Genomic DNA, 24811 nt, shown 5'->3' with positions numbered 1-24811 from the left:
AAATAGTTAGGACTGGCAAAGTATCACATTCGAGTGGGCCCAAATGACATTTGGGCAATGCACCTTAGTGTAGGGTGGTATTTAGGTAAATTAGGACATGTAGTTTTAGATTGTGAGAATTCATTTTAATATGTATAATTTGTGAAACTCTTTTTCCATCTGATTGTAAATTATGAGATTTTATAATATAACTTACATTATAGATTATAAAAATCAGCTTTTTATATTATAAATATTTATATTTTCTTTTAATTCTAAGCTAGAGTCCATAATCGGAATAAAAAACAATAAGCCTTAATTAACCCCCGGAAGGCAGTTCCTCAACGATTGGTCGCCTGTTGTTTTGGACTTGCCCGTGTACTTGTGCTCTATTTACCTACCGTGCCATTGGCACGTAGCACCACCCGTTCCTCCTGCTCTCACCTCGCAGATCCGCCACCGGACTCGGACGCTGCTCCCCCATCCTGTCTGCCCCGGCGCTCGCACCTAGCTACGAGCAGATCCTGCCACCGGACGCGCCGCCGCTCCCCCATACTGTCTACCCCGGCGCTCGCACCCAGCTACGAGCAGATCTTGCCACCGGACGCGCCGCCCCCCCCCCCCATCCTTCCCGATCCTTCCTCGTGCAGATTCGTCTCCTGAATCGGAGCTTTCTAACCTTTGAAGGTACGGCTTGTCTTGTTGGATTAGTTCGATGTATCTGCCGCAGTGGATTAGTTCGATGCACCTATGAAGGTTGGCATGTAGCTAGTTCAGTTTAACCTTAGCTTTGTATACAATTCCATATCGAGTTTCAGACTTTGTGCACGCGCTTAGTTTTTAACCATGATTGATGTTTCCGTATCTTCATTGCAGTACCAGTTTGCAAACTTCAAAAATGATGGCTATAATAAGACTGGAAAGGGATACCTGAAGCTTCAGTTGATCAACCAGAGGGAAGATTTCTCGTTTGCACTTTTTTCGGGTGGTCTCTTGACGGTAAGCGAAAAGAGATAGCGTCTTCTGAACTTCTCTGCTTGATAACATGTCCAGCATAATTCTGAAGATGCATTTTTCATATTCCACAAGTCTGATTTGTCTAGCCAGTCTGTTTGATTTGTTTAGCCAATCTGAACTTCTCCGCAGTGTTGTTTAGCCAGTCTGTTTGATTTGTTCTTGCAGAGCTGAAGATTTATTAGCTGGAAGAGCTGACGGGCTGTTGACTCTTGCAGTGTTCTTGCAAGATTTTGTTCACATAAGCTTGAAGATTTCTTCTTGCAGTGTTTTCAGCCACTCAAAGAGCTGAAGATTATCTTATTAGATTTGTACGAGCAGAGGTATGTATAATATTGCAGCTACGAGCGTTTTTCTTGCAACAGCCTGTGTCCACCTGCTCCTATTGTAAGATTTGTTTGCAGAAATCTTAGGATGTGTTAGAATTTGTTTGCAGAATGAATGTACTTTGCTGGAGCCCTCGGGGTGGATGTTTCTGCTGGATCTGCCCCTAACATGAGATGAAAGAAGTGAATGGTTGATCCACTGGGGTGCGTTTAGTTGGGGGTAATTGGTGGGAGGGAATGATAATTTAGAGGTAGGGGCTTAGAAATCTCTTATTTGTTTTGTGGGAGTGGGAGTTTTGGTGGGATGAGAAATGGGAGTTTGGAGACGAACTCCCACCAATCTCTTCTCAGGGGGAGGTGTGGTAATTGGATGTGAGTTGTGTGTTTAGTGGAAGATGATTACATTTCCACTGTTCATCGTAACTTATGTTACAATTCCCCGGTTCTAAACCCACTAACCAAACAGTGGAAAAATATTTCCTCTTAAACTTCCTATCTTAACTCCTATCACAAGCCAAACAAGGGACTATGACCAAAAGTCCAACTCCCATAATTAATCCCTCCTCCAATTCCTTCCTCCAACCTCCTTCCCCTTCTTATCACTTGCCAAACGCGCCGTGGAAACAAATGGGAAATCTAAATCAGGACCTTTCCGTCGTACCTTGCACCAAAACTAATGCGCTTCAGATCATCTCAAGAATTAAGAATATAAGATCAAGATGCCATCGAATAATTGAGTCTTACTGGTGAAAATAAAATGTGCTAGTCTGTTTTTAGCCTTTAAGGATCATCACAAATTGGATTCAGGTGAGAAATTGCTTAGACTTCCGTGAGCTCTTTATAGAGAAATAGGATGTTCTTAGTTTAAAAGCACAATTATTTGCCAGTTCGTGGCCAAACTGAATCAATATTCCTGGATTAGAGATCAATTATGCATTTTTGTGTGTATTAATGAAGACACTGTGCAATTTGATGAGTTGACATCTTGAATGCATAGTTTTGAAATCCTACTTATAAAGTGATCTGAATGTGAAAATTTTCCATTCATAATAGTTGATGGGTTCTTGAAACATCCGTTTGGAAGGGCGAGTTCTTTTACTAGTTGCCTTTTACACGTATCAAGCTTTTTATTCTCTGCAGTTGATACAGGAAATTTACTTTTATCTCCATTCCACCTTCTTTTGTGACTATGGCGCTAGCTGCAATCTACAGCCTTTTCATCATTAACAAGTCTGGTGGCCTTATATACCACAAGGTATATTCCTGGACTCCCCTTCCTCTTCTGTCTTCTATCCCTAGAGTTGAAATCTGAATAACCTGCACATCGCTCCAGGACTATGGTTCAGCAGGGAGGATGGACACCAATGACAGTCTACGCTTGGCAAGTCTCTGGCATTCAATGCACGCTATCTCCCAGCAGCTGTCCCCTATCCCTGGCTGTACAGGCATTGACCTCCTACAAGCTCACAACTTCGACCTCCATTGCTTCCAATCCCTTACAGGTCTTTATTCCCCTGAATAGTTGAATATAAAGTTGTTTGATACTGCATACTGTAGTTCTCAGTTTAAGTAATTTGGGTTGCTGTGGCTTACATTTACTGTATCAATTCAAGTGTTACAATATGTGACTTTATTATAAGTATGTAGTTAGTCTCTAAAAATGCACATATTTTCCCTTGTTCAATATGTTGAGAAGATAATATCTTGAAACTGTGTATTGCAATAATATCATGAAATTGCGATTATAGCACCAAAGCATATGGTTGTGCCTTGGCAGCTGAGTCTCACAATGAGTGCACTTTTCATCAGTTGATTCAGTTCCTATATCTGGTCGGCAGTCAATGTTATCAGGTGTATATGCTGTGTGAGGAGTCCTTGTCAATTTTACCTGTTGTATCAAAAGCTTGCAAGTGAAGGACTGAAATATAACAGAGTTATTAAGTATACTTTATGTTCTGTTTCCAAACAGGTCCTGTCTTTTACCAAACAAAGTTACAGGAAAATTCATTGTGCTTTACAGCTGTGCATTTTGCTCTATACCTGTTTAAGTTATGTTCCGAACACAGCCTTCATAATGAATTGACCGATAACATTGAATACATCGTGTTACTCTTTCATTTTCTATCTAGCAACCATAAATCTTGCAATTCTTTAGACTCAGTAGTTTGCTTGGTGAACAACATGTATTAAGTACACAATAACTCAATCTTCTAATTGGAAATCCAAAGACCTTTTAGTCCTTGATCAATGAAATCACATGTCGACATGTCGTGCTCAATCCTTATCTCGTTCTATTATCTGGCCTGTAAATTTGCAGCAAGTTAGCCTAGTGGAACTACCACACACCCTCATTGTGTTCCCACTTCCCAACCGTTTTTGATCTGCTAGATCCTAGAATTTAAACTTCCGAGTTCTGAGAAGACTTGAATATTTTGACACGTCAATACAAAATTGAGACTAGTGTGCCAGACCCTCTGTGTTCTGCTTGCATGGGAATACCTCCATTATCTACTATTGCTTTGCCAGTTAACCCACATTACATGTTACGACACTTGGTAGCAGCGTTCATTAAATTCTAGAGTGGGAACATTTTGTAGCTAGTCAGATTTTTTTTTTCCAGTCAGTTACATATGGCAGAATACTGAAGATTTTGGGACCTGTTATCTTTTCAGGATAACTTTTCATATGCAAAACATTTTTTTGTTGGAGTACGGGATATCTCTAGAGTTGACTTATGCTTGTTTTTATTTGGCTGAAATTTGATCTAGATAATGATTCGATAATAAGTTACCCAAATTGGCTCGATTAGCAAATTTTGTTATTCACTTTTGTCTTTGTTTTTTTATCTATAGTGTGTTTTCAACTACTCGGTGGCATGGATATACCGTTTGATAATTGATACTATTATGCCCAGCTGTGCCTCGCATGTTATTGATTGTAAAGCTACTTATTATCAGGTTTGTCACCCCTGCAGTTAATGATCTGTTCTGATTGCTTCATTTGCTCCAGGGACAAAATTTTTTGTTGTATGCGAAACTGGCGCTCCTAATATGGAAATGCTTCTGAAAGTGATCTACGAGTTGTACACGGACTTTGTTCTGAAGAACCCATTCTATGAGATGGAGATGCCGATCCGGTGCGAGCTTTTTGATATCAACATATCTCAAGTGATACAGAAGGACCGTGTCGCACTTCTGGGCCGGTGAATCATGAAAACATATCGCCCCATCATGTACCTTATATAATTTCCCTGTTCTCTAAACTACCTTCCAGATTTGCTCAGCTGGAAACCTATGTTTTATTGGTGGATAATAGTTAACTTCAATAGTGTGTTGCTCATCTGTAATCTTCTCTCTGATGCTGAAATATAGAGATTAAGAAAATGTGCCTACGAGTAGCAACTGTGTGGAAAACAGCTTTTATTTCTTGCTTGTTTTGCGTGTGAGGAGCTTGAGCATGCTCGCATGAGCAATGGTCTTATTCGTCAGGATCGCCAGTCACTGCATCTGCAGATCTGCTATGGCATAGGAACAACAGTGCCATGGCATCCCAGCCTCTATTTTGTTTGTGCTTTCTGGAAGGCTGGGATGTACCACTCTTTTTGCTCAAACGCGAGAGTACTTCGCAGCTGCTTGTGATGATCTATCTTAAGCGACCAGTAGCTTCCGTGCAAGTAAAATCGATGCTGTTGAATGCAATTACTTGTGTGTGATATTGGGTCTGTTTGGTAGAGCCGGAGCTACGAGTACCTAAAGAGTGTTTAGATGAGATATTTTGTTTTTTATTTTAGTTTAGAAATAAAGATTTAAATCATTTTATTTAACTTATAAATTTAAGATCTAACTCGGAGTTATACCATTTCCAACTATATTTCTTTTATTTTATTCCCTTTTCTATTCTTATTCTCTTTATTTTCTCTCATCTCCAATAGTTTTTCTTCGAGGGAAATCGCGAAGGAAAACATGAGAAAATCCTGTCTTGAGATAAATGACTTGAAAATCTTTTCGTTACGAGAATCGTAAAAGAAAACCGTTAAAATATTTTTTTTAAAAATCTCTTTACGATAGAAATTTCATCCGTAACAAGGATCCCTTTAGCATAGTCTTAGGAGTTAGAGAGTGCTGCCGAACCGGACCATTGTAGCACTGAAACTCGTCTATCGTAGTTAAACTGAAACGAGCCTGCTAATCTAGAGCCGCAGCTGCATCTGATTTTCGGATTCGCCTCCCAAAACCCACCCGGTGCCCGGGGTGCCAAAAATCGACACGCGCACCGGCCCTGTGCTAGACGCCCGTGCCGAGCCGACCTCCTCCGCCGCGGCGCGCCGCGATGAGCCTCTCCCACCGCCTGCCCCCCGCCGCGGCGGCGGGGGATCCCTACTACTTGTACGCGCCGCCGCCGCCGCCGCACCCGGACCCGCAGCGGCAGGGCGTCCTCACGCTCTTCGTCGCCGGCCTCCCCGACGACGTGAAGCCCCGCGAGATCCACAACCTTTTTTCCCACCGCCCCGGCTTCGACCACTGCCTCCTCGAGTACACCGGCCGCGGCAACCAGGTCCGTTCCCTCCCTCTTGCCCCAGTCTCAGCTCCTGTCCCGTGCTCCTTCCGCGAGGTAGACGAGAACACCCTCCTCCGTCCGGGTGTCTCCGCTGCGACTGAGCTGTCGTGTAGAGCGATTTCTGATAAAGCGAGGAGAAGATAGATCACTGCAGTGATACTTCCTCTGGATGGATGTGTGCATCGATGTAATCGCTGTTTCCCAGTTGTTGTTTCTGAATTTGCGATTCTAATACTGCAGGCGGTTGCATTTGTGTCCTTCTTCACTCATCAGGCGGCCCTGTCGGCAATGACAGTTTTAAATGTGAGCTAAACTTTCGAGCTCAGCTAATGCTGTATCTGATCCATAATTACCAACCGTGAAGCTGGCTGTCTTCAACCTTGTTACTTGTACTTTAAGGATAAGAGGGGGAAATATCTAGTTCCTTCTGCATTTCTAGTTCTGCGTTCATTATTTCACATTCTATAAACCGTACAGGTGAGGTTTTCTTGGACAGTTCTGGAGTCTGGACTCTAGCTCATGTCACTGCCTCACTGGATCCTGCCATTATGGAAATCACGAAGCATTACAGTTACACTAGTCACAGGAACTTGGAAGCTACTGTTATTTTTGCATATTCACCACTTAAGCTTACTAATGAATTAGGTCTACTTAATATTGCGTGGTTGCTAGCATCTTCAATTCAATCTGTCATGTTCTAAAATTAGCTACCTGATTAGCCTAAAATGAGCCTACCCTAACTTGCTTGGGACAAAAGATGTTTTTGTTTTTGTTGTTGTTGTTGTTGTTCTAATTCAATCAACTCTAAGATAGTGTCATTAACTATGTTAATCCAGATATTTTGTAGCGATGTCTGTTGTCAGTCAGCTTGTAAAATGTGCTTGACTTACGTCCATAGGATGAAATGGAATACTGAAATATGTCCAAAACTGTACCCAGATATTTCTTGGCCACTTACCAGTAATATAGTGAGTCAATGCAAATTCTAAGTGAATTAGTCTTGCTCTGGTTACATGGAACTAAAAGCTCAAACTTGGAGTTCAGAGCATCTAACTAAATGAATATACATGCTTTTACTTGTTAAACCTTGATCATGTGAACTAACAGGTAAACTTTTGCTCTTGTACGAGTTTAGTTTATGAAGTAGTAGCAAGAGATCACCCTACACATCCTGACTCATAAGTCTTACTTTGTAGAATTGTGGCTGTATTTATTCAGGGTTGGTCGTTGGGCGTCATTGTCACTGATCTAAGATTGTGGTCCATTTCAGGGAACAGTTTTTGATCCGGAGACTGGTGACCGTTTGCACATTGAGCTAGCTAAATCTACTTCACGCAGACCTCGTGGAGGTGTCTTATATGCCATTACAAATTTTCATAATATTATTAAAGTTCCCTGTCTGCCTTAATCGTTAATTGGTGTTAATATGCCACTGAAAACTTCAATTCTAATCAATACATGTCAATTTCATTGTAGGCGGTGATGTATACCGAGTTATCGACAAACGAGTTAACATAACAGAAGGTAACGCTGACCATGAGACAATTGGTGATGAAGGTGATGATGAAGCATGGCGGGAGGAAGAGGATGGTGATAATGATGATAACGGTCAGTCTTATACTTGAAAAATCACTTTGTTTTTTTTTTGTTAAATGGGCTTACATGAAAGGGTACATATGTGGTGTTAACCATTAATTCAGTTCTAACATTCTAATCTTGTTAATGGGGCACAAACAAATTTATGAATATTTATAGAGCTAGTCTATGGATTTATCAACCAGACTGCAACTATCTAAAATTTAATATTCAAACTCAATTTGTGCCATGAGAAACAAATGTGTTGCGGAGCGTGAAATTTGCCTTCTTCCTTTTCCTTTCATCTATGGTTCCTATATATTGGTAATTTTATTTCTCATATCATAATTTCAGGTTGATAACTTTGTCGGAAACCTCTTCAATTATTATTTTTTTTTTTTTGTAATTTTTCATGTTGATCGCATATTCGCATGTCGTAACTAAAAGCACTGAATTAGCACTGAAGTAGGGGGGTGGCAACTTTCTCATGCTCATTTAATAAAATAATGTAGTCTAGGATTTCTCAAGGCACACTACAACATAGCATAAATCTCACCTGCACATTTTTCATGTCACCAAACATTTAGGTGATGAAGGATCTGATGAGCCATCGGGCACCGAAAATGAAAATTCCAGCGTTAAGAATGAATTACCTGCGGATCAGAGGTCGGCGTGCACTTCACATTACACATAGTTGGAGATGATGTCCATTCTTAATATAGTATTTCACCTTAATAAAATAGCAGAGCAGCTTCTTTTATGTTATCAATTTTGTCATGGGTCCTTAAAGTGATTTATGGCTGATGTTTCCTTTGATGGGCAGTGGTCGACCAGAGCACAAGCAGCGGAAAGGGCAATCTCCATCAAATGTGAGTTTACTGTCATGGTTTCACTTTATATGCTTGCGCCTACCATCATTGTTGTAATACCAACGTACACTGATGAAAGTCTGTGAAACATTTTAAGTAGTTGTCATGAGATTGTAGCTTAAACGGCATGTTAATTGTGACCGTAGGGATTACCATCTTTAATAACAGCTAGAGAAGGTCTGCCAAACTATTCTTGAAATGTGGATATATGCATGTCTTGTTTTGAAGAATCATCTTGTAGCTTGACTTATCCACCAACCTGACAAGTGGGTGGATCTGTGCAACTTATTTTGAACTATTCTTTCTTATTTAAAGATCTATATCATAAATGCAAGCATTGCTTGACATGTTTAAAGCTTAATATGATATGGCATGGTTGGTGCAGGATGAACCAGACAAAACTTCAGGTGATATTCCACCTTGTTCTACTCTATTTATTGCGAATTTGGGACATGCATGCACAGAGAAAGAGCTAACGGAAGTTTTATCCAAGTATGTTGCGTTAATTCTACTAATATGCTTGATGAAGTGGAACCATAGTAAAGAGATTGACTATCATTATTTTTTATTGCCAGGCAACCTGGATTTCATGTGCTTAAAATGCGCCGCCGTGGTGGAATGCCTGTAGCTTTTGCCGATTTTATGGTATACCTACATTTATTGTGTTAGCTAGTAACTTGAGCTACTGCTGTTTTTCTGGTCTAAGAAATAAAAAAAATGAAGGTTATATCCACATATCTTCGTTGCATGTTAATCTCAGTTAATGAAGTTTCTGAAGATCACTCTGTAAGTTAGTATGGCCAATGCAGAATACTGTTTCTGTTAGCATAAATAAATAAGGAGCATACAGTTTTTTTTAGGACTATAAGGAACATACTTTTGTTGTTAAAGGAACACCTCACTATTTCTCCATAGCTATTTGTGCTGAGAGCCTGAGACTGCAACTTGCAATATGCAGGATACTGAATCATCTACAGCTGCTATGAATAACCTCAAAGGCACTACGCTGTCTTCTTCTGATAATGACGGATTGCACATTGAGTATCCTTATTATTCAACACAATGCTTGCTTTTATTGCAATATTTCTGTTCGTTACCTGTTTTTGTGCGAATATCCGTAACACATCCCACAGTACAAGATTATTTCTCTCCTTTTGGTTTTGGAGTTTGGTTGGTTTGACATGGCTTGCATCTTCGTCATGTTCAAGTTTTGAAGACCTTGTAGGGTAACCAATTGTGGTGGCTTGCATCTTCGTCGTGTTCATCTTCGTCATGGTGGCTTGCTCATTTTGCATTTTCTGTGAAATAGTAACCAATTGTTTGATCCTCACTTCAAAGTGAAACACAATTGTTTGATTTGGGTATTTTAGCCTCGAGACATGATTTTGGGGTATGCTAAGCTGTTGATGAGGTTAGAATTGCCATTACCATCGATGTGTTCCCAGTGAAAATATTTCTTGCTTATCATCATGTACAATTTATTTTATCGATTGGAAATCAGGCATCGCTATATGCCATTGTTTTCTTTAACTCTAGTTACAGGTACGCAAGGTCAAAGATGAGGAAAAGCTAGCTAGATAGCAGTTGTTGGACTGCCAGGATTGGCATGTGATTTCCGGTCCGGTCATCCTGAAGGTATTAGTGGGCATCCCTGCACATGTTTGCCTGTAGAATTTGTAATTTGCTTTCTTTATCAAATATTGAGAATCGAGAACGGTGCTAATGTCCTGAGCCAGAGTAGCTAGTTGGATTATTTTGCATGTATCGTTTAAGAAACCTCCCTGTCTTTTTTTTTTTTTTTTTACTGTAGAAACCTCCCTGTCTGGAAAACTGCTATAAATCCATAAGGTCCTCATACATTCTATTTCTCTGTCTTTCCAACCAACCACTCCTCTATTCCATCCTCTCTCTCTCTCTTTTTTTTTCTTTTTGTCTTGCTTGCTCTTCGATATCTTGAGTTCCTATTTTTGTCCTCTTCATCTAATCCATAATAAAAAGGCAAAATACAGGAAGAATCCCATTGAAATCGATCTAAGACACGTGAGCTCTCGAGAGACTTCTAGGAGCGACTCATAGGCGATTCGGTGACTTGGCCGGCACCCTCACCTCTGATGGCCTCCCGACGTTGGAGCTGGAGGGTAGCCTGGCCCTGACGGTTGGGTTAGTTTATCTATTACGTAGCTTGGTAGTTAGGTTAGTAGTTTAAGTGTTTGTGTTTGTTTGTTGTGTTTTGGAAGATGTTTGGTGATAGGTATGTGTATGCGTATGTGTTTATGTATGTGCGTTTGTTGTACTGTCTTTGTGAAGGAGTGCGAGCTTTAAGTTTGGGTCGACCACATGCTCATCGGAGGCGTCGGTTCTTCCTTTCGAGTCATCGACGTGTTTCACGGTGTTGGGTTCCTTTCTAGCTGGCGAGCTTGCCCGATGCGTTCATCGCTCTCAATGCATTCTGGTAGCAGGATGTTACTCTTGGTGGTTGCTGTAGTGATAATGGCTGTATTAAGTCATGATTGTGATTTTAGTGATTAATGACAATATATTCACAAGACTAATATATTTGTCAAGAATATATATTAGTAAATCTCATGGATGCAATACATGAAGAAGTCACTGCAGTCTGGATAAAGTTTGATTGAATTTGAAAAGTCTCAGGAGAATTAACCTCACCGAAAGATCCGGTGTAGAGGAGTTTGCACTCATTGAAGCATTATGCACATATGTTGATAATCTCACCGGATAGTCCGATGTTCTGTGTGTTGAACTTACCGGAGTATTTCTGATAAAGGGTTAGAAGGTTGATGATCTCATCGGATACTCTGGTGATCCGCACAGGGTAACACTAGAGCATTTCTTGCAGAAAAGAATATAAGTGCAAAAGATTGAAGATCAACCCACCGAAAGGTCTGATGCTTGGTTTGTGCACACCAGAGTATAGCACCGGAGCATTTCTTACAGAGATGACTACAAGTACTGAAGAATGAAGATTAACTCACCAGATAGTTCAGTGATCACAGAGATAGTTGCATCGGAGCATTTATAGGGAAAAGAAGAGAAGTTTTAACTCACCGGGTGGTCCAGTGTGAATGGAATGAGCACCAGATGGATGCGCTGGAGTATTTACTCAAGATAACTCATCGAAAGGTCCGGTGATGGATTTGAAGGCGCATCAGAGTATTTGGTGTTCACAAAGGCTGTGAGTGGAGTTACAATGGTTAGTTTCTGAGTTTGTTCTCACCGGATGATCCGATGTTAGTACTATTGTTCTCATCGGATCATCCGGTATCAACAGCTTTTCTGAGCCGTTAGGAAAACGGCTAATTGGCACATTTGATGATATAAATATCCCTCCACTCAGTCATTTGAAGGTGTGGCATGCTGCTGGAGTCTAGAGGAAGCTCATATACACTTGAGAAGATATTCAAGCCACCAAAATACTTAAAGTGATCATCCAAGACGATTAAGCATAAGATTAGAGAATGTTTAGTACTTATAGGCCTAGAGTGAGTTGTAGCTAAGTGCTGCAGTTTGAAGAAGGGATTAAAAAGTGATACTAGCTTGTACCGAGTGATACGTTGGTGCCTTACGGTCTTGGTGACTCGCCGGCATCTTGGGTCTTAGTGGCTCAAGCTTGTTGACCCTCTAACTTGGTGTGGAGCGGCGGCAAGACACGTGTACATCTTGGGTCTTAGAGACCCTTGACTTGTTGGCTTAAGCTCCAAAGTGATCATGACAGCAAGTGACCAGAAGAGAGGCTAGTGGTGAGACCTTGGTTTGGTGGCTCATTTTGCTTGAGAGCCGTGACCAGAAGAGACTTAACGACAAAGAGCATATCCTTTGTGGAGCTCCAACGTGAATTAGGGGTGACATTCATATCATTGATATCATGGGATAAAAATCCTTCGTACCGAGTTTTTTCTCTACCTTATTTACGTTTTCGCATTGACATACTTACAATATACCTTGCTAGAGTATGTTGCAATGCTCTAGAGCGGTAGAGTAGACATACTAGATAAATCTAGAACACATTTAAATAGAAATTAATATTGATTTATCTTGTGAATTTTTTGGAACAGATTTGTTTTAGATTTCTAAGTATCCTAATTCACTCCCGTCTTAGTACGTCACCGTTTCTCACAGTTGCGAAAAATCTAATGGCCTTGCTTCGTCAGTGCAGAGTTTGGCTCCGCTTTCTTCGATCATGTTCGATGACGGTGGATCGGAGATGAAGCTCAGGATGTTGGCAATAGGGGTTGTGTTATTTCTTTATATTTTCTTTTGTCCTATATTCGTGTTGGTAATATTTATGTTTCACTGGATCTAATAAAGTCATCCCTTCTAAAAATAAAATAAATAAATAAATTGAACTTTCTTTCGTCCTATATTCGTGTTGGTAATGTTTATGCTTCGCTGGATCTAATAAAGTCACCCCTTCTAAAAATAAAATAAATAAATAAATTGAACTAACCCAAATCTAATACGAGTAGAAATCGAACCAAGATATATAATTGACAACAATTATCAGACAGGATCTGTACTGCACAAAAACGATTCTCACATGATTCTGGCGTGGGATCAGATTCTCTGGCGTGGTCGAGAATCGAGATGGAGACAGAAAAGGAACAACACATCGTGGTCGAGATGGAGACAGGAAGGGAACAGAACGTTGAATGGTGTACAGTCACACCCGTACACGTGAGTACTGACTCATTACGAGGCTCCTTTTCCGGCCTTAACAGGTCGGCAGTCTGAAAAGTCGTCGCCGAAGTGTCCAATTCAAGTGCCCAACTCTTCCTTCGCCAGGTCTCCTGCCGCCGGATGCCATTGGGTTGGTTCACCGACCTGTTGGCCCGTTCAGTTTGATCTATAATAAAATGCACAAAATAAGCTAATAATTTTAGAAAGTATAGCAAGCAGGGAATAAAACGGCTGCAGCACTTGTATAAATCAGTAGCATTACGTTGTCTACACCGGTGAATAAAATTTCATCGAAATTCTGTGAATTTTTAGAATTTTAAAGGGAAAAAATATCTAATTTTAGAATTTTATTTTATTAGCATGTAAGACCTACATAAATAGGGGTAAACAAGAAGGAGATTTCAATAAAATTTCATGAATTTCCATATTTTTGTCGGTGAACGAAAAAATAAAAAACAAATTGAAATCCCTATCTACCAAGACTCCCCCCCCCCCCCCCTTTCACCTCCGTCCCAGCTCGATCCCAATCCACGTTCGTGCCCGACGGAATGCCGGTCGAGCGCTTCGACGTTGCGATCTCCTCGCGGACGCTGGTGCGGGCGTCCGACCCGCCGCCGGGCTTCCCCGCGGTGCTCCCGGCCTCCAACCTCGACCTCATCCTCGGCTCCTTCCACACCTACCTCATCGCCGTGTACCCCGTCCCGGCCGCGGGCTTCCCCGCCGTGGCCGCGGCCGTGCGCGCCGCCTTGCCCGTGTTCCTCTCCCGGTTCTTCCCCTTCGCCGGTCGCGTCGTCACCAACGCCTCCACCGGCGTGCCCGAGATCGCCTGCAACAACGCCGGCGCCGAGCTCGTTGTGGCGGATGCTGGGGTGATGCTTGCGGATGTCGACTTCGCTGACGCCGACCGCTCGCTCGTGCGCATCCAGGTACCGTTCCAGCAGGGCCTCGCGCTGTCGCTGCAGCTCGTGCGGTTCGCGTGCGGCGGGTTCTCGCTGTCGTGGGGGACCAACCATCTGTTGGTGGACGGCCATGGACTGACGGCGCTGGCCAACGCGTGGGCGGAGCTGCTCCGCACCGGAGGCGTCTCGTGGGAGCCCCACCACGACCGGAGGTCGCTCTTCCGGGCGCGCTCACCGCCGCGGTTCAGCCCGTCGCTGGACGCCGAGTTCACGCGGTACGCGCCGGGCGGTCTCCCCAACTCCCTCCTGGTGGCCACCTTCGCACGCCGCAACTATGTGGTCTCGGCCGCGGACGTCGACCGCCTCCGCGCCGCTGCCAGCACCCCCGCCCGCCGCGCCACGCGGCTCGAGGCCCTGTCCGCGCATGTGTGGAAGCTGCTCGCCGCTGCCGTCGGCGGGTCCGACGCGCACTGCCGGCTCGCGTGGCTCGTCGACGGCCGGCCGCGCCTCGACCCGGCCAAGTACGACAAGGACACCGTGAGACGCTACATCGGTAACGTTGTGACGTACGCGTCGCGGGAGGCAACTGTGGAGGCCGTCTCGTCGTCCCCGCTGGCCGACGTGGCGGCGATGGCGGGCGCGGCCATCGCGGAGGTGTTCCGGTCGGAGCGGTACGAGGAGCTGGTGGACTGGATGGAGACGCGCAAGGGGGTGTTCCGGGAGGGCGGCAAGTGGACGGAGGTGGTGGGCGTGGGCACGGGGAGCCCGGCGCTGGTGGTGTCGGCGTTCCTGCCGTTCCGGGTGGAGGGGGACTTCGGGTTCGGACGGCCGCGGCTGGTGATGCCGTGGGTGCGGCCGGGGCGGCTGGGGTCCGCGGCCATGACCGTGGCGCGGAGCCCGGGCGAGGACGGGTCGTGGGTGATCACCGCCAGGCTGTGGCCGCGGCTGGCCGATGCCGTGGAGCTGGACCCGGAGGCCGTGCTCAAGCCGGCCACAGCCGCGCGGCTCGGGTTCGGCGCGCGCGAGCCGGCTGATGTGGTGCGTCACGCGAGCCACATGTGAGATGGTGAGAACCGAGACGTGGTGCTGCGGGCTCCGCGGGCGTGGTGCTGCCGTTGTCGGTGTCTGCTAGCGGAGTATCCAGAGAACAGGGTTCCCCACCCCCTAATTTCTATATATCATCCTCACCATATATGATATATTAGAGATTAGACAGTGATTTAATGATATGTTATGGATTTATATTTTTTTAGTGGTGGATTTTCTATTGGTTCTTTCTTAGATTCGGCTCAGTTTAGTACAGCAATCTATTTTTTTTATTCCAGGAAAACATGTTATATGTACGATTGACATATGCTGATCCAAAACCGAAGAAGAAAAAAATCGAAATCTCTACCATGTTGAACGCAGCCACTGGTCATTGTCGTGTTAACAAGTTTTGCTCGCTACCAAACAAGTAGCTGTCGACAGGGATTTTAATTCTGTTTTACATTTTTTTTTCATTCACCGGTGAAAAGATTGAAATTCATGAAAATTCATCGAGATTTTAGTCAGTTTTTGTCCTCTGCTATGTGAATCATGCATGTTAGTAAAATAAAATTCTGATTTTAGATATTTCGTACCTTTTGAAATTGGTGAATTCGCAAATTTTGGTGAAATTTTAATCTGGCTGTCGGTCTATCCCCAGTCACTTCAATCCCAGAATCCATGTAAGCCAAAAGGTGGGCATCACGTTCCCGTCCCTCCTGTAGATGCTTTTTTTCTCTTCATTTTGTAGTAGTACACGCAGTGAAATCCATCGTTGGATATTGGATCGTTCATTTGGAACAATTCCTGCAGCCGCCCTGGGTTGGTTCATCGAACATCGAAGAGCACAAAATCCTCCTGCTCGCCAATCAGCACGATGCTCACAGCTCACTGCTGGAGCCTCATAAGATCAACGAGATTCTGCAAACCATGCATAGACGCAGACGGAAGGTGAAGTGACGCAGGTGCTTACGCAAAGCTCGTCGAGTTCGTCCACGGACCACGATAGCACTACAAGCCTCGAGGTTCCCGACCAGGCCTCGCGCCCAGGACGGGCCCAACGACACAGCGCCCTTCCCGCACGGCACGAATAATTCCAGCTCGGGTAAAACCGACCCAGCACGACCCCGGCTCTGTCCAGAGTGCTGTCCAAGGCTAGGGTGAGGCGGATTCAATGTCGAAGCCTGTGATCCTGCTCGTGTCCACATCAGCTGACCTAACGCAACTCGGTTGCACACGTACGGATTATCTCAGTTATCCATTTGTCTCATTTAATATTTATTCATTTATTAATTTTTCACATATTCTTCTTACATAAATCTTAATATAAATACACAATTCTAATAAGCATTACATCGGCGACATATGCCCTTTGGAAATTTTCCTTCTCCGAGCAGACGGTCCGTCCCCTTCCTTCCCTGAGCCGACAGGTCCGTCAAGAGGGGATGTAGCGGTAGCACGCGTCTCGTAGTTACATGTAGTAGGAGTCACACATCCGGTAAAGGGCTAGGGCTGTTAACGAGCCAAACTCGAGCGAACCTGGCATGGCAAGTTCGAACTCGACAGAAATGTGAGCCGAGCTCGAGCGAGTCTGAGTTGCCGACCAAGCATAGAAATAAGCTCGAGCTCGAGCTCGGTTTGAATAGGCTCGAGTAGACTCGTTAATAGATAAAATTTATAATATTTTTCTCTATTTCTAATCAAACCTATAAATTGTTAATAATTTCCCTTCTCTATTTCTAATGAAATGTATAAATTGTTAAATTATTAAATAGGATAAGAGGCTCACGGGCTTCGAGCCAAGCTTGAGTTCGGCTCGTTTAGGCTTACGAGTTTTGAGTCAGGCTCGAGCTCAGTTCGAATTTCAGACGAGTCAATCTCAAATCAAACTTTTAACAAGCCGAGTTCGAGTAGTTCGTAAGTCTCGAACTTTTTGACAACCTTATAAAGGGCTTGGCATACAGAGCCCTGAATCCCGGACTCAAAGCGGGACCTCATCCCGTCAGCGTTGTAGATGCGGGCAACCTTGAACTCTCCATTCCTGGCATGTACGACGTAGATATATACGGAGACACACCATTTCTGATGATCCAGTAAATTGGTCTTGAAACCTTGGTACATTGGCTTCTTGTTATGCCCATTGACTTCAGCACGTCCCATAGTAGTAGTGGTAGGGTCTCGGCTTACAAGCCAGATGAGGGGTGTACTTCGCTACTGTCCATCTATAAGTTAAAGATAGAGACGAGTTAGAGAGAAAATGTAAAGGAGAGAGTTTTTTTTTTGGAAGGGATTGAATTAGATTAAACCATCAAATTACATCCCTTCTTGTGAAGAGGCCCTTGAGAAAAAAGACCTGCTCCCCACGCCGACGGCCAAGAAGAAGCAAACATAGCCGAATTGGAGGCCACAAACCACACCAATAGCAGAGCCCACACATGTAGAAACTGCAGAAGATGCACACAGACGAGCTCGGAGGCCCTGCCTCCGCCATGCTCCTATACGCGCAAAGGACACCGGAAGAGTATCGGCCAGCTCCACTCTAAGCGAGGTTGGGCAAGTAGACCAGCGCTAGATCTCACAGATTCACCGGAGAAACTAGCCCAAAAGCGAGATTCGCTGCCGCTCGCATACACAACGACGGCCCGAAAAACAAAGCCGCACAAGGGAACGACAAAGACCTCCAATCCTTCCGCATAGAGGACTAGAGATACAAACCTTTCCTTTGTCTTGTCGTAGAAGATGTCGAAACCACCGTCGACGCCGGAGATAACAGGAAAGGAGAAGACCTGCACGATCTTGACACCGAGACCAAGGTCGACGAAGACCGGCGTAGACAAAACCTTCCTTGGCTCTCCTTCGCTTAGAATCTTCTTTGAAGCATCATCGACATGGAGACCGCCGCCAAAAGATCCCTCAACGGAGAAGAGGCAAAGGGAAAAAAAGATCCACAGCAAACATGTTGCCATGGATGAACCTAAGACTACATAGATCTAATAAACTAAGGCCCTGTTTATTTTATTTTAGGATTATAATAAGCGGCTTATAAATAGTGGATTATAATAAGTTGAATTATGATAAGCTGGAGAGAAATAAGCTGAGAGCTGTTTGGCAATCTAGATTATTGGAGTCTGGATTATTGGCAAAAGTCTACCATGCCCTCAATAGGGGGTAGGAGATTCGGGTATATGGTGGGAGGAGTGGCATTGACGGGTAATTTCCCTTAAATTTGATGGGTAGTACAGTAGAAGATCAAAATAAGCTGAAATAAGCTCCTTTTCACAGCTTATAGGATTATTATAATATGAGCTTCAGCTTATAATAATATGGACAAATAAACTAGTTGTTTGTTTCAGCTCAGAATAAATAAGCTAGTTTATTATAATCTTAAGCTGAAACAAACAAAGTCTAAGTCTAAATATACAGATCCACCAGCGGAACCTGCTTCCCCTCCCTCTCTATCGCCAGCAAGGCCGCCGGAGAGGAGGGGGAGCAACAAAATCTGTGCTGGGGACGGAGTCACCAAGAAAATGCCTTTTTGCCTGCTCTTTACTGTAGCATGGGAAGGGGTCAGGAGTCTTCTAAGGAGAGAGGTTTTTTAAGCATAGCTTTTAAGATTTTAAGTTTTTCTTTTTATAGGATGACCGATCTAACTAGGGTTATGCTCTAAGTTGATATTTGGTGCTCTCATTTCACAGATGCAGATTTTTGTCAAGACCCTTAAGGGCAAGACCATCATTCTCGAATATCAACCGAATCACGGTAGGGATTTATTGCATATTTTTTTATCAAGCGATTGAAGAATAGTAAATCTGTTGTCAATTTTTCTATGAATTCCTCGGGGAATGTTTAACCACATGAATTTTTTATTTTCTTAAACCAGTAATAGAGTTATAGCTACATTATGTTGTAAAAATGTTACTCAAAAGAATGCTATTCTTGAACACCAGCCGCACAACCCACATTGATTTTCATGGTAACTTTAGTGCCTGTTTGGATAGTTTTTTTTTGGGTTTTTCCCTCAAAAAAGTCGGAAGCCTATCCAAACGTTTGAAACTCAGACGGGCTTCTTCAAATATGGCCCGCTTTTTTGCACGTAACGCAGAAGCCGGGTGAAACCGCTTCCCAAGCTTATGCCTGAGTGCGTTTACTAAATTGCTCTCAAAGATGCATGGTATTTACCCAACTTTGCCATCATATAAATTCGGTTCCAACCTACCTCCCATTCAGTTCCGTCCTCATTTCTCCCCCACTCGCCCGAGTGCTCTCGCTCACCCAGCTCGCCTGCAGCACCACCGCTCGCCTGTCCACCCTCGCCTTAGCCTTCCCCACTTGACCCCATCGCAGCAACCCGGCCTCCCTCGCCCCTCGTCGCCCCTGCTCGGCCGGCGCACCGCTTGGGCGGGCCCATTGCCCCTCCTCGGCGAGATCTGGTAGCACGATTGGCGCCCATCATAGTACCGCACTACCGGTTGGCCTCCCCGTCAACTCGGCCCCCTTCTTCATCACTGCTCGGGCCCCTCCTTCCTCGGCACTCAGCTCGCCTCGATGCCCCTTGATCGCCCAAACGCCTCCTCCACGCCCCCTTGACCGCCCAGATGTCGATTCGATGCCTCCTCGATCGCACGACGTGTTTGACACCGAGAAGCACATGTGAGCCTCCATCCCCTTTCCCCCTTATGAGCTAGACTTTATGATCCCCCTTATGAGCTAGACTTTATGACCAAAGGAAATGGAGGTTGGAGTTCAGTGCACTGTGCTTGTATGGAGCGATGGAGCTGCTAGATTTGCAGTTCGTTGATCCCCTCATTTACCTTCCCCGTTAACTGTAGTTCTTGATTTGGTCCTTCTCATGTATGGGATTGTTGCGAATCAGAGTATATTTCTTAGCATGCTTTGTGTATAGTTGCTTGAACTAACCTAGTCTGTACAAAATATAAAACTGATTCTTTGCTCGGTATAGTTGCCTTAACTAATTTTTCTAGAATCATGTAAGCTCCTGCTTTCTCAGACTAGTATCAATTCATAGGCATGAAACCATTGAATTACCCTTGAGTCGCTTTGCAGATACACAATATTGTACATACATATACATGAGGACATATGTGATTTGGTTGCTTATGCATTGTTCACCAACATCGTGTTTGGGTTTACATGGCTGACAGATCAAAGGGCATTTGTTGTTGTGTACAGTCATGTGACTATGTGAGAGAGATCTTTGTCAAGTGAACATTAGTAAAGAGTATTTGTTTTAATATAGTCAAGTGAGATTTCTCTGTTACTCCAGTTTTGCTTGCCATAGACCCGTTTGGATATCACTAGTGCTGTTATTTTTGTCATATATTTTTTCATTTGTTAACTAGTAGTAATGTACAAGAGTATTAGGGTATGGATGGATCAGAGATGTATGCACTGATCAATGAATTGTTATTGTTATGCCATGTTGAGTTCATTAGATGGAAAAAGGTTCAGGAAAGGCAGCTTAGGACGCACTTGCAACCTGAGTATTCTGTGAGGAGTGCAAGTTTGAGGTGCTAGCTGGAAATAGACCATTGGGAGCACTAAGCAAGCATGAATATGCAAACTTGAGGCAGAAGTTCTTCATCAAAACAGGCTGGCATTATACACAGAAGCAATTCAAGAATAAGTGGGACTCCTTGAAAAAAGAGTATGGGTGTTGGCTGGCGCTAAGCACGCAACTACTGGTCTTGGGTGGGATGAAAACAAGGGAACGATCATAGTTGACGATGAATGATGGACTCTGTACATATAGGTAAATGTTTCTGTATGGATGATATTGTCTTCTTACAATATTGCAGTACTATTATATGATGCTTACACAATCTTGTTTCCATTATAGGCCCATCCAGAAGCAAAAAAGTTTAGGTATGGTCCTGCTGCCCATCTAGAGGGCATGGGCATCATGTTCAATAAGGTCTATGTCACAGGTGTATCCTCTGTCATACCTGGGCAGCATGTACAGGAGCATGGGATTGATGCAGTTGGTGACGAGAAGTCTTCCACAGATAAAGATGTGGTGAAGAGCCCAAAGAAAGGGAAGATACATGCATCCTCTAGTGGTCCTACTAAAGTGAAGAAGCACAAGAACAAGAGTCCTATGGTCAGGAAATTTGCGAAGATGGTCACCATGTTGAGTAGTGTAACATCTGATAGATTGACCAACACCTCACCAGCAGCAGCTATTCCCACCATCAAAGATTATTTGAGGTTGATTGTTAGATGTGGTGCGAATGAAGGGATGATCTACATTTCACAGCTACAAAAATTCTTATGAAGCTAGACTATAGAGGGTTGTTTGCTTCTTTCAAGACAGATTCAGGGAGACTTGACTAGCTTCAGAGGATGCACAATGAGTTGAGCAAGAAGTGATAATTTGTACCATCTATTGTACCACTATTTGAACAATTACTATTTGTGTCGAACTAGTCTTGATTGCTATTTCACTTGGACTTTGTTGTAATAATTGAGTTGTGTTGAACTTATATGTTATTCAATTTATGGTTATCTTATGTGTTGTTCAATTGGATGCTGAATTAAAATGTTGTCATGTGTAGATAGATTATTCCCATGATCTTCATGGCCTAAATTTAAAGTTCACGTGGATGACTCTCAAACTATGTTCAACTTATCTTGGGAGGAATTGAAGTTGAAGAGGAGAATGATGAAGAGGTTGCAGATCTAACGAGGTAGTATCTTCCATATGTTATAGCGGTTGGTTTTATAGGTAACTTTTACTATGAAACATATGAGAACAAAGGACCATGTAGGACACCACAACAGACTGGTTATGAGTGGACAATAGAACTAGCTGATGATAGAGATTGTTACTCAATGTTCAGGATGGCTCCAAAAGTATTCTATGCATTGTATGACACTTTGGTTGCAAACTATAACTTTAAATCAAATAGGTTATGTATCTCAATTGAGAGTTTGGCTATATTCTTATGGATGGTAGGAGCAGCAGAACCAGTTAGTCAAACAAAGAATAAGTTTAAGAGGTCTGATGAAACAATTTATAGAAAATTTCTACATGTATTGCGTTCTGTCAATGCCTTAGTTGCACAAAATATTAGATCTAAAGACCCAAACTTTACCATCATGCATTCTAGACTACAAGATGGTAGCTTTTTCCCTCATTTTAATGGATGCATCAGTGCTATAGATGGCACACATATACGTGTCATTGTACCTTACGATGAGATTGTCAATCACACTGATAGACATGGCTATCCAACTCAAAATGTGATGGCTGTTTGTGACTTTGATATGAGATTTACCTTTATGGTGGCCGAATGGCCGGGGTCGGCACATGATACTCGTATATTCAATGACTCATTAGGAAAATATGTGGCAAGTTTCTCTCACCCACCCGCAGGTAACAATTTTCCCTAATCCAATAATGTTCACCTTTTTATGTACTCACGGCTGACATGTGTCCTTGCATGTAGGTATGTACTATCTTATAAGGGAAACAAGTACCTTATAAGGGAAACAAGTATTACCTTCAAGAATTCAATCAAGGACGACAACCAAGCGGGAACTATGAAGTGTTTAATCATGCACATTTTTGTCTTCATAATGTAGTTGAGAGGCCATTCGGTGTTTTAAAGATGAAATGGAGGATCTTGTTAGGCATACCGGCGTACCCAATGGTAAAGTAAACTCAAATAATTCTTGCATGTATGGCCTTTCATAATTTCATACGCGACAGTGTCTTGCATGACGAGAAGTTTGAAAAATGTGACACTGATGAGGACTACATTCCGGGAGGTGCTCAACCACATCAAATGGGAGGTGTTGGCAACACCACTATGGCACAAGATGAGCAAGACATGAACCAATTTCGTGACAGTATTGCTACCTCTTTGATGGCCAGTAGAATTTATGAATATTTTTCATTACATGCTGCTACTACTATTTGGCGAATAAGACTTTGGTATTGTAACGTCACTTAACCTACAATTTATCAAAAATTCTATGTGATGGATGTATGTGTTGTTTGATGTCATTATTTGTACATAAGTCGTTACAGCTTTATGAGGATTTAAATAGGTCAACTACGCTTTAACAATATATTTACAACAAATCAGTTAAACCAGAGGTATTTCAAATATTTCCTCATTCGACCACAGCTACAGCAGATACCTAGCCCATCCAAAAGTCAGCTATCCAAACTATTTTCTTCTCAACTTAAAAACCTAGCAGGCACAGCTGCTTCCTTAGCCACGCAGCCAGCAGCTGCTTCTGCACAAGCTGCAGCCTATCAAACCGGGCTTAAGCTTCAAATGAGTTTGCAAGAACAAATAGAAAGACTTGATTTTTACGGCACAATTTGAAGTGCATTCGCAAAGAACGATGCGAACTCACAGACGGGATCCCGCCGGCGTCGCCAGTCCAAGGTCCGCCGCCATCACCGGCTTCAGCAAGCTCCCGGGGTCTGCTTCCACCACCTCCAAGAGCCGCGGCCACATCCTCGTTGCGCCGACGATCCACGACCCGTCACCGCTCGGGCTGGGCACGACCGTCACGGACGCGGAGCCCAGCCGGCCGTGCCGCAACCACGGCATGACGAGCCTGGGCTTCCCGAACCCGAGGTCCCCGTCGATGGGGAACGGGAGCAGCCCGGAGATCACCAGCGCGGGGCTCCCGAACCCAAGATTCACCGCCTCCGTCCACTTCCCGCCATCCCTGAACGCCGCCTTCCGCTCCTCCATCCAGTCCGCCAGCTCCTGGAACCGCGCCTCGTTCATCACCGCCGCGATGGACGCGCGCACCATGGCCGCCACGTCGCGCAGCGGCGCGCGAAGCAGCTCCGCCACGCTCGCCTCACGGGAAGTGTAGGTGATCACATTCCCGATGTACCGGTCCAGGGCGCCGTCCGACGGCTCGACCAGCTTCCGGCCGTCGACGATCCACGCCATCCGGCAGCTGGGGTCGGAGTCGCCAACGGCGCGCGCGAGGAGCTTCCAGACGTGCGCGCACAGTGCCACGAAGCGCGACGCTCGGCGCCCGCCGCCGGCCGACGCTGCCTCAGCCTGGAGTGCCGCCAGGTCGGCCGCCTCGATGCGGTACAGGCGACGCCGGATGGCCGCGGCCAGGAGGGGGTTGATCATGCTCTCCGGCGTGAACCGCGAGAACTCGGCATCCAGTGACGCGCTGTACCGCGGCGGCGACCGCGGCCGAAACAGGGACCGGTCGAGCCGGGGTTCGCCAGAGAGGCCGCCCTCGCGGACCATTTCGGCGAACGCGCTCAGCAACACGGTGAACGCCCGGCCGTCGGCGAGGAGGTGGCTCGTGGCGAGCGTCAGAGCGAACCCGCCGCACGCGAACCGGACCACCTGCACGGACATGGCGAGGCTCGGGTCGAACGGTATCTGGATCAGCCCCAGCGACCGGTCGACCTCCGAGAAGTCGACGGCCGCGAGTTGCACGGCAGCGTCGGCGACCACGAGCTCGGCGCCGGCGTTATTGCACGCGACCTCGGGGATCTTGGTCTCCGGATCGCGCACGATGCGGCCGGCGAAGGGAAAGAAGAGGGAGAGGTAGGACGGCAAGGCGGCGCGCACGGCGGAAACGACCGCATCGAGGCCGGCGGCGGGGGCAGAGTAGACGGAAACGAGGAAGATGGGGAAGGGGCCGAGGACGAGATCGAGGTTGGAGACGGCGAGGACGGCGGGGAAGCATGGCGGCGGGCGCGAGGCCCCCACCAGCATCCGGGAGGCGATCTCGAGGTCGAAGTGCGTAATCGCCATTTCGCCGAGCAGGTTCTGCGTGTGGTGTCGGGGCTCTTGGACGGAGATGGGTGGTGAGTGGTGCTAACCTGGTGGCTACAAGCCTACAAGCAAAATGGGTG

At 44.8% G+C, this 24811-nt stretch overlaps 4 protein-coding genes across 13 annotated transcripts; 3 read left to right on the top strand and 1 right to left on the bottom strand.

The window, feature by feature from the left end:
* The first annotated feature begins 349 nt into the window (after positions 1-349).
* Positions 350-4716, top strand: LOC133926252 (uncharacterized). 5 transcript variants are annotated; one of them, XM_062372077.1, is made up of 7 exons: positions 350-666; positions 856-978; positions 1162-1316; positions 1430-1523; positions 2469-2574; positions 2653-2821; positions 4329-4716. In XM_062372077.1, the coding sequence occupies exons 4-7, from the start codon at positions 1507-1509 to the stop codon at positions 4523-4525; spliced, it is 489 nt and encodes a 162-aa protein (XP_062228061.1). In that variant the 5' UTR covers positions 350-666; positions 856-978; positions 1162-1316; positions 1430-1506; the 3' UTR covers positions 4526-4716. The 5 variants fall into 5 exon arrangements, with proteins under 5 accessions (XP_062228061.1, XP_062228062.1, XP_062228064.1 ...); XM_062372078.1 differs by having other exon boundaries at positions 350-735; XM_062372080.1 differs by lacking the exon at positions 1430-1523 and having other exon boundaries at positions 353-666.
* A 782-nt stretch (positions 4717-5498) lies between these two features.
* Positions 5499-12645, top strand: LOC133926250 (uncharacterized). Of its 6 annotated transcripts, none has more exons than XR_009911071.1 (11): positions 5499-5873; positions 6117-6179; positions 7147-7225; positions 7353-7484; positions 8039-8117; positions 8275-8320; positions 8706-8812; positions 8896-8965; positions 9279-9361; positions 9863-9955; positions 12495-12645. XR_009911071.1 is itself a non-coding variant. In XM_062372076.1 (10 exons), the coding sequence occupies exons 1-10, from the start codon at positions 5649-5651 to the stop codon at positions 9891-9893; spliced, it is 915 nt and encodes a 304-aa protein (XP_062228060.1). In that variant the 5' UTR covers positions 5499-5648; the 3' UTR covers positions 9894-10221. The 6 variants fall into 6 exon arrangements, 1 of the variants encoding a protein (XP_062228060.1); XR_009911072.1 differs by having other exon boundaries at positions 12490-12636; XR_009911075.1 differs by lacking the exon at positions 12495-12645 and adding an exon at positions 10330-10872.
* Positions 12646-13488: 843 nt separating this feature from the next.
* On the top strand, positions 13489-15166 carry LOC133926248 (coniferyl alcohol acyltransferase-like). The gene has a single exon (XM_062372074.1). The coding sequence runs from the start codon at positions 13564-13566 to the stop codon at positions 14974-14976; it is 1413 nt and encodes a 470-aa protein (XP_062228058.1). The 5' UTR covers positions 13489-13563; the 3' UTR covers positions 14977-15166.
* Positions 15167-22938: 7772 nt separating this feature from the next.
* Positions 22939-24811, bottom strand: LOC133926249 (putrescine hydroxycinnamoyltransferase 1-like). The gene has a single exon (XM_062372075.1). It carries the CDS (start codon positions 24708-24710, stop codon positions 23322-23324), a length of 1389 nt encoding a protein of 462 aa, XP_062228059.1. The 5' UTR covers positions 24711-24811; the 3' UTR covers positions 22939-23321.

Source organism: Phragmites australis, chromosome 8, assembly GCF_958298935.1.
Source record: "Phragmites australis chromosome 8, lpPhrAust1.1, whole genome shotgun sequence".
NCBI classification, from domain to species: Eukaryota; Viridiplantae; Streptophyta; class Magnoliopsida; order Poales; family Poaceae; genus Phragmites; species Phragmites australis.
Note: the sequence above shows the minus strand (reverse complement) of the source record. Positions and strands in the feature narration are given on the sequence as shown.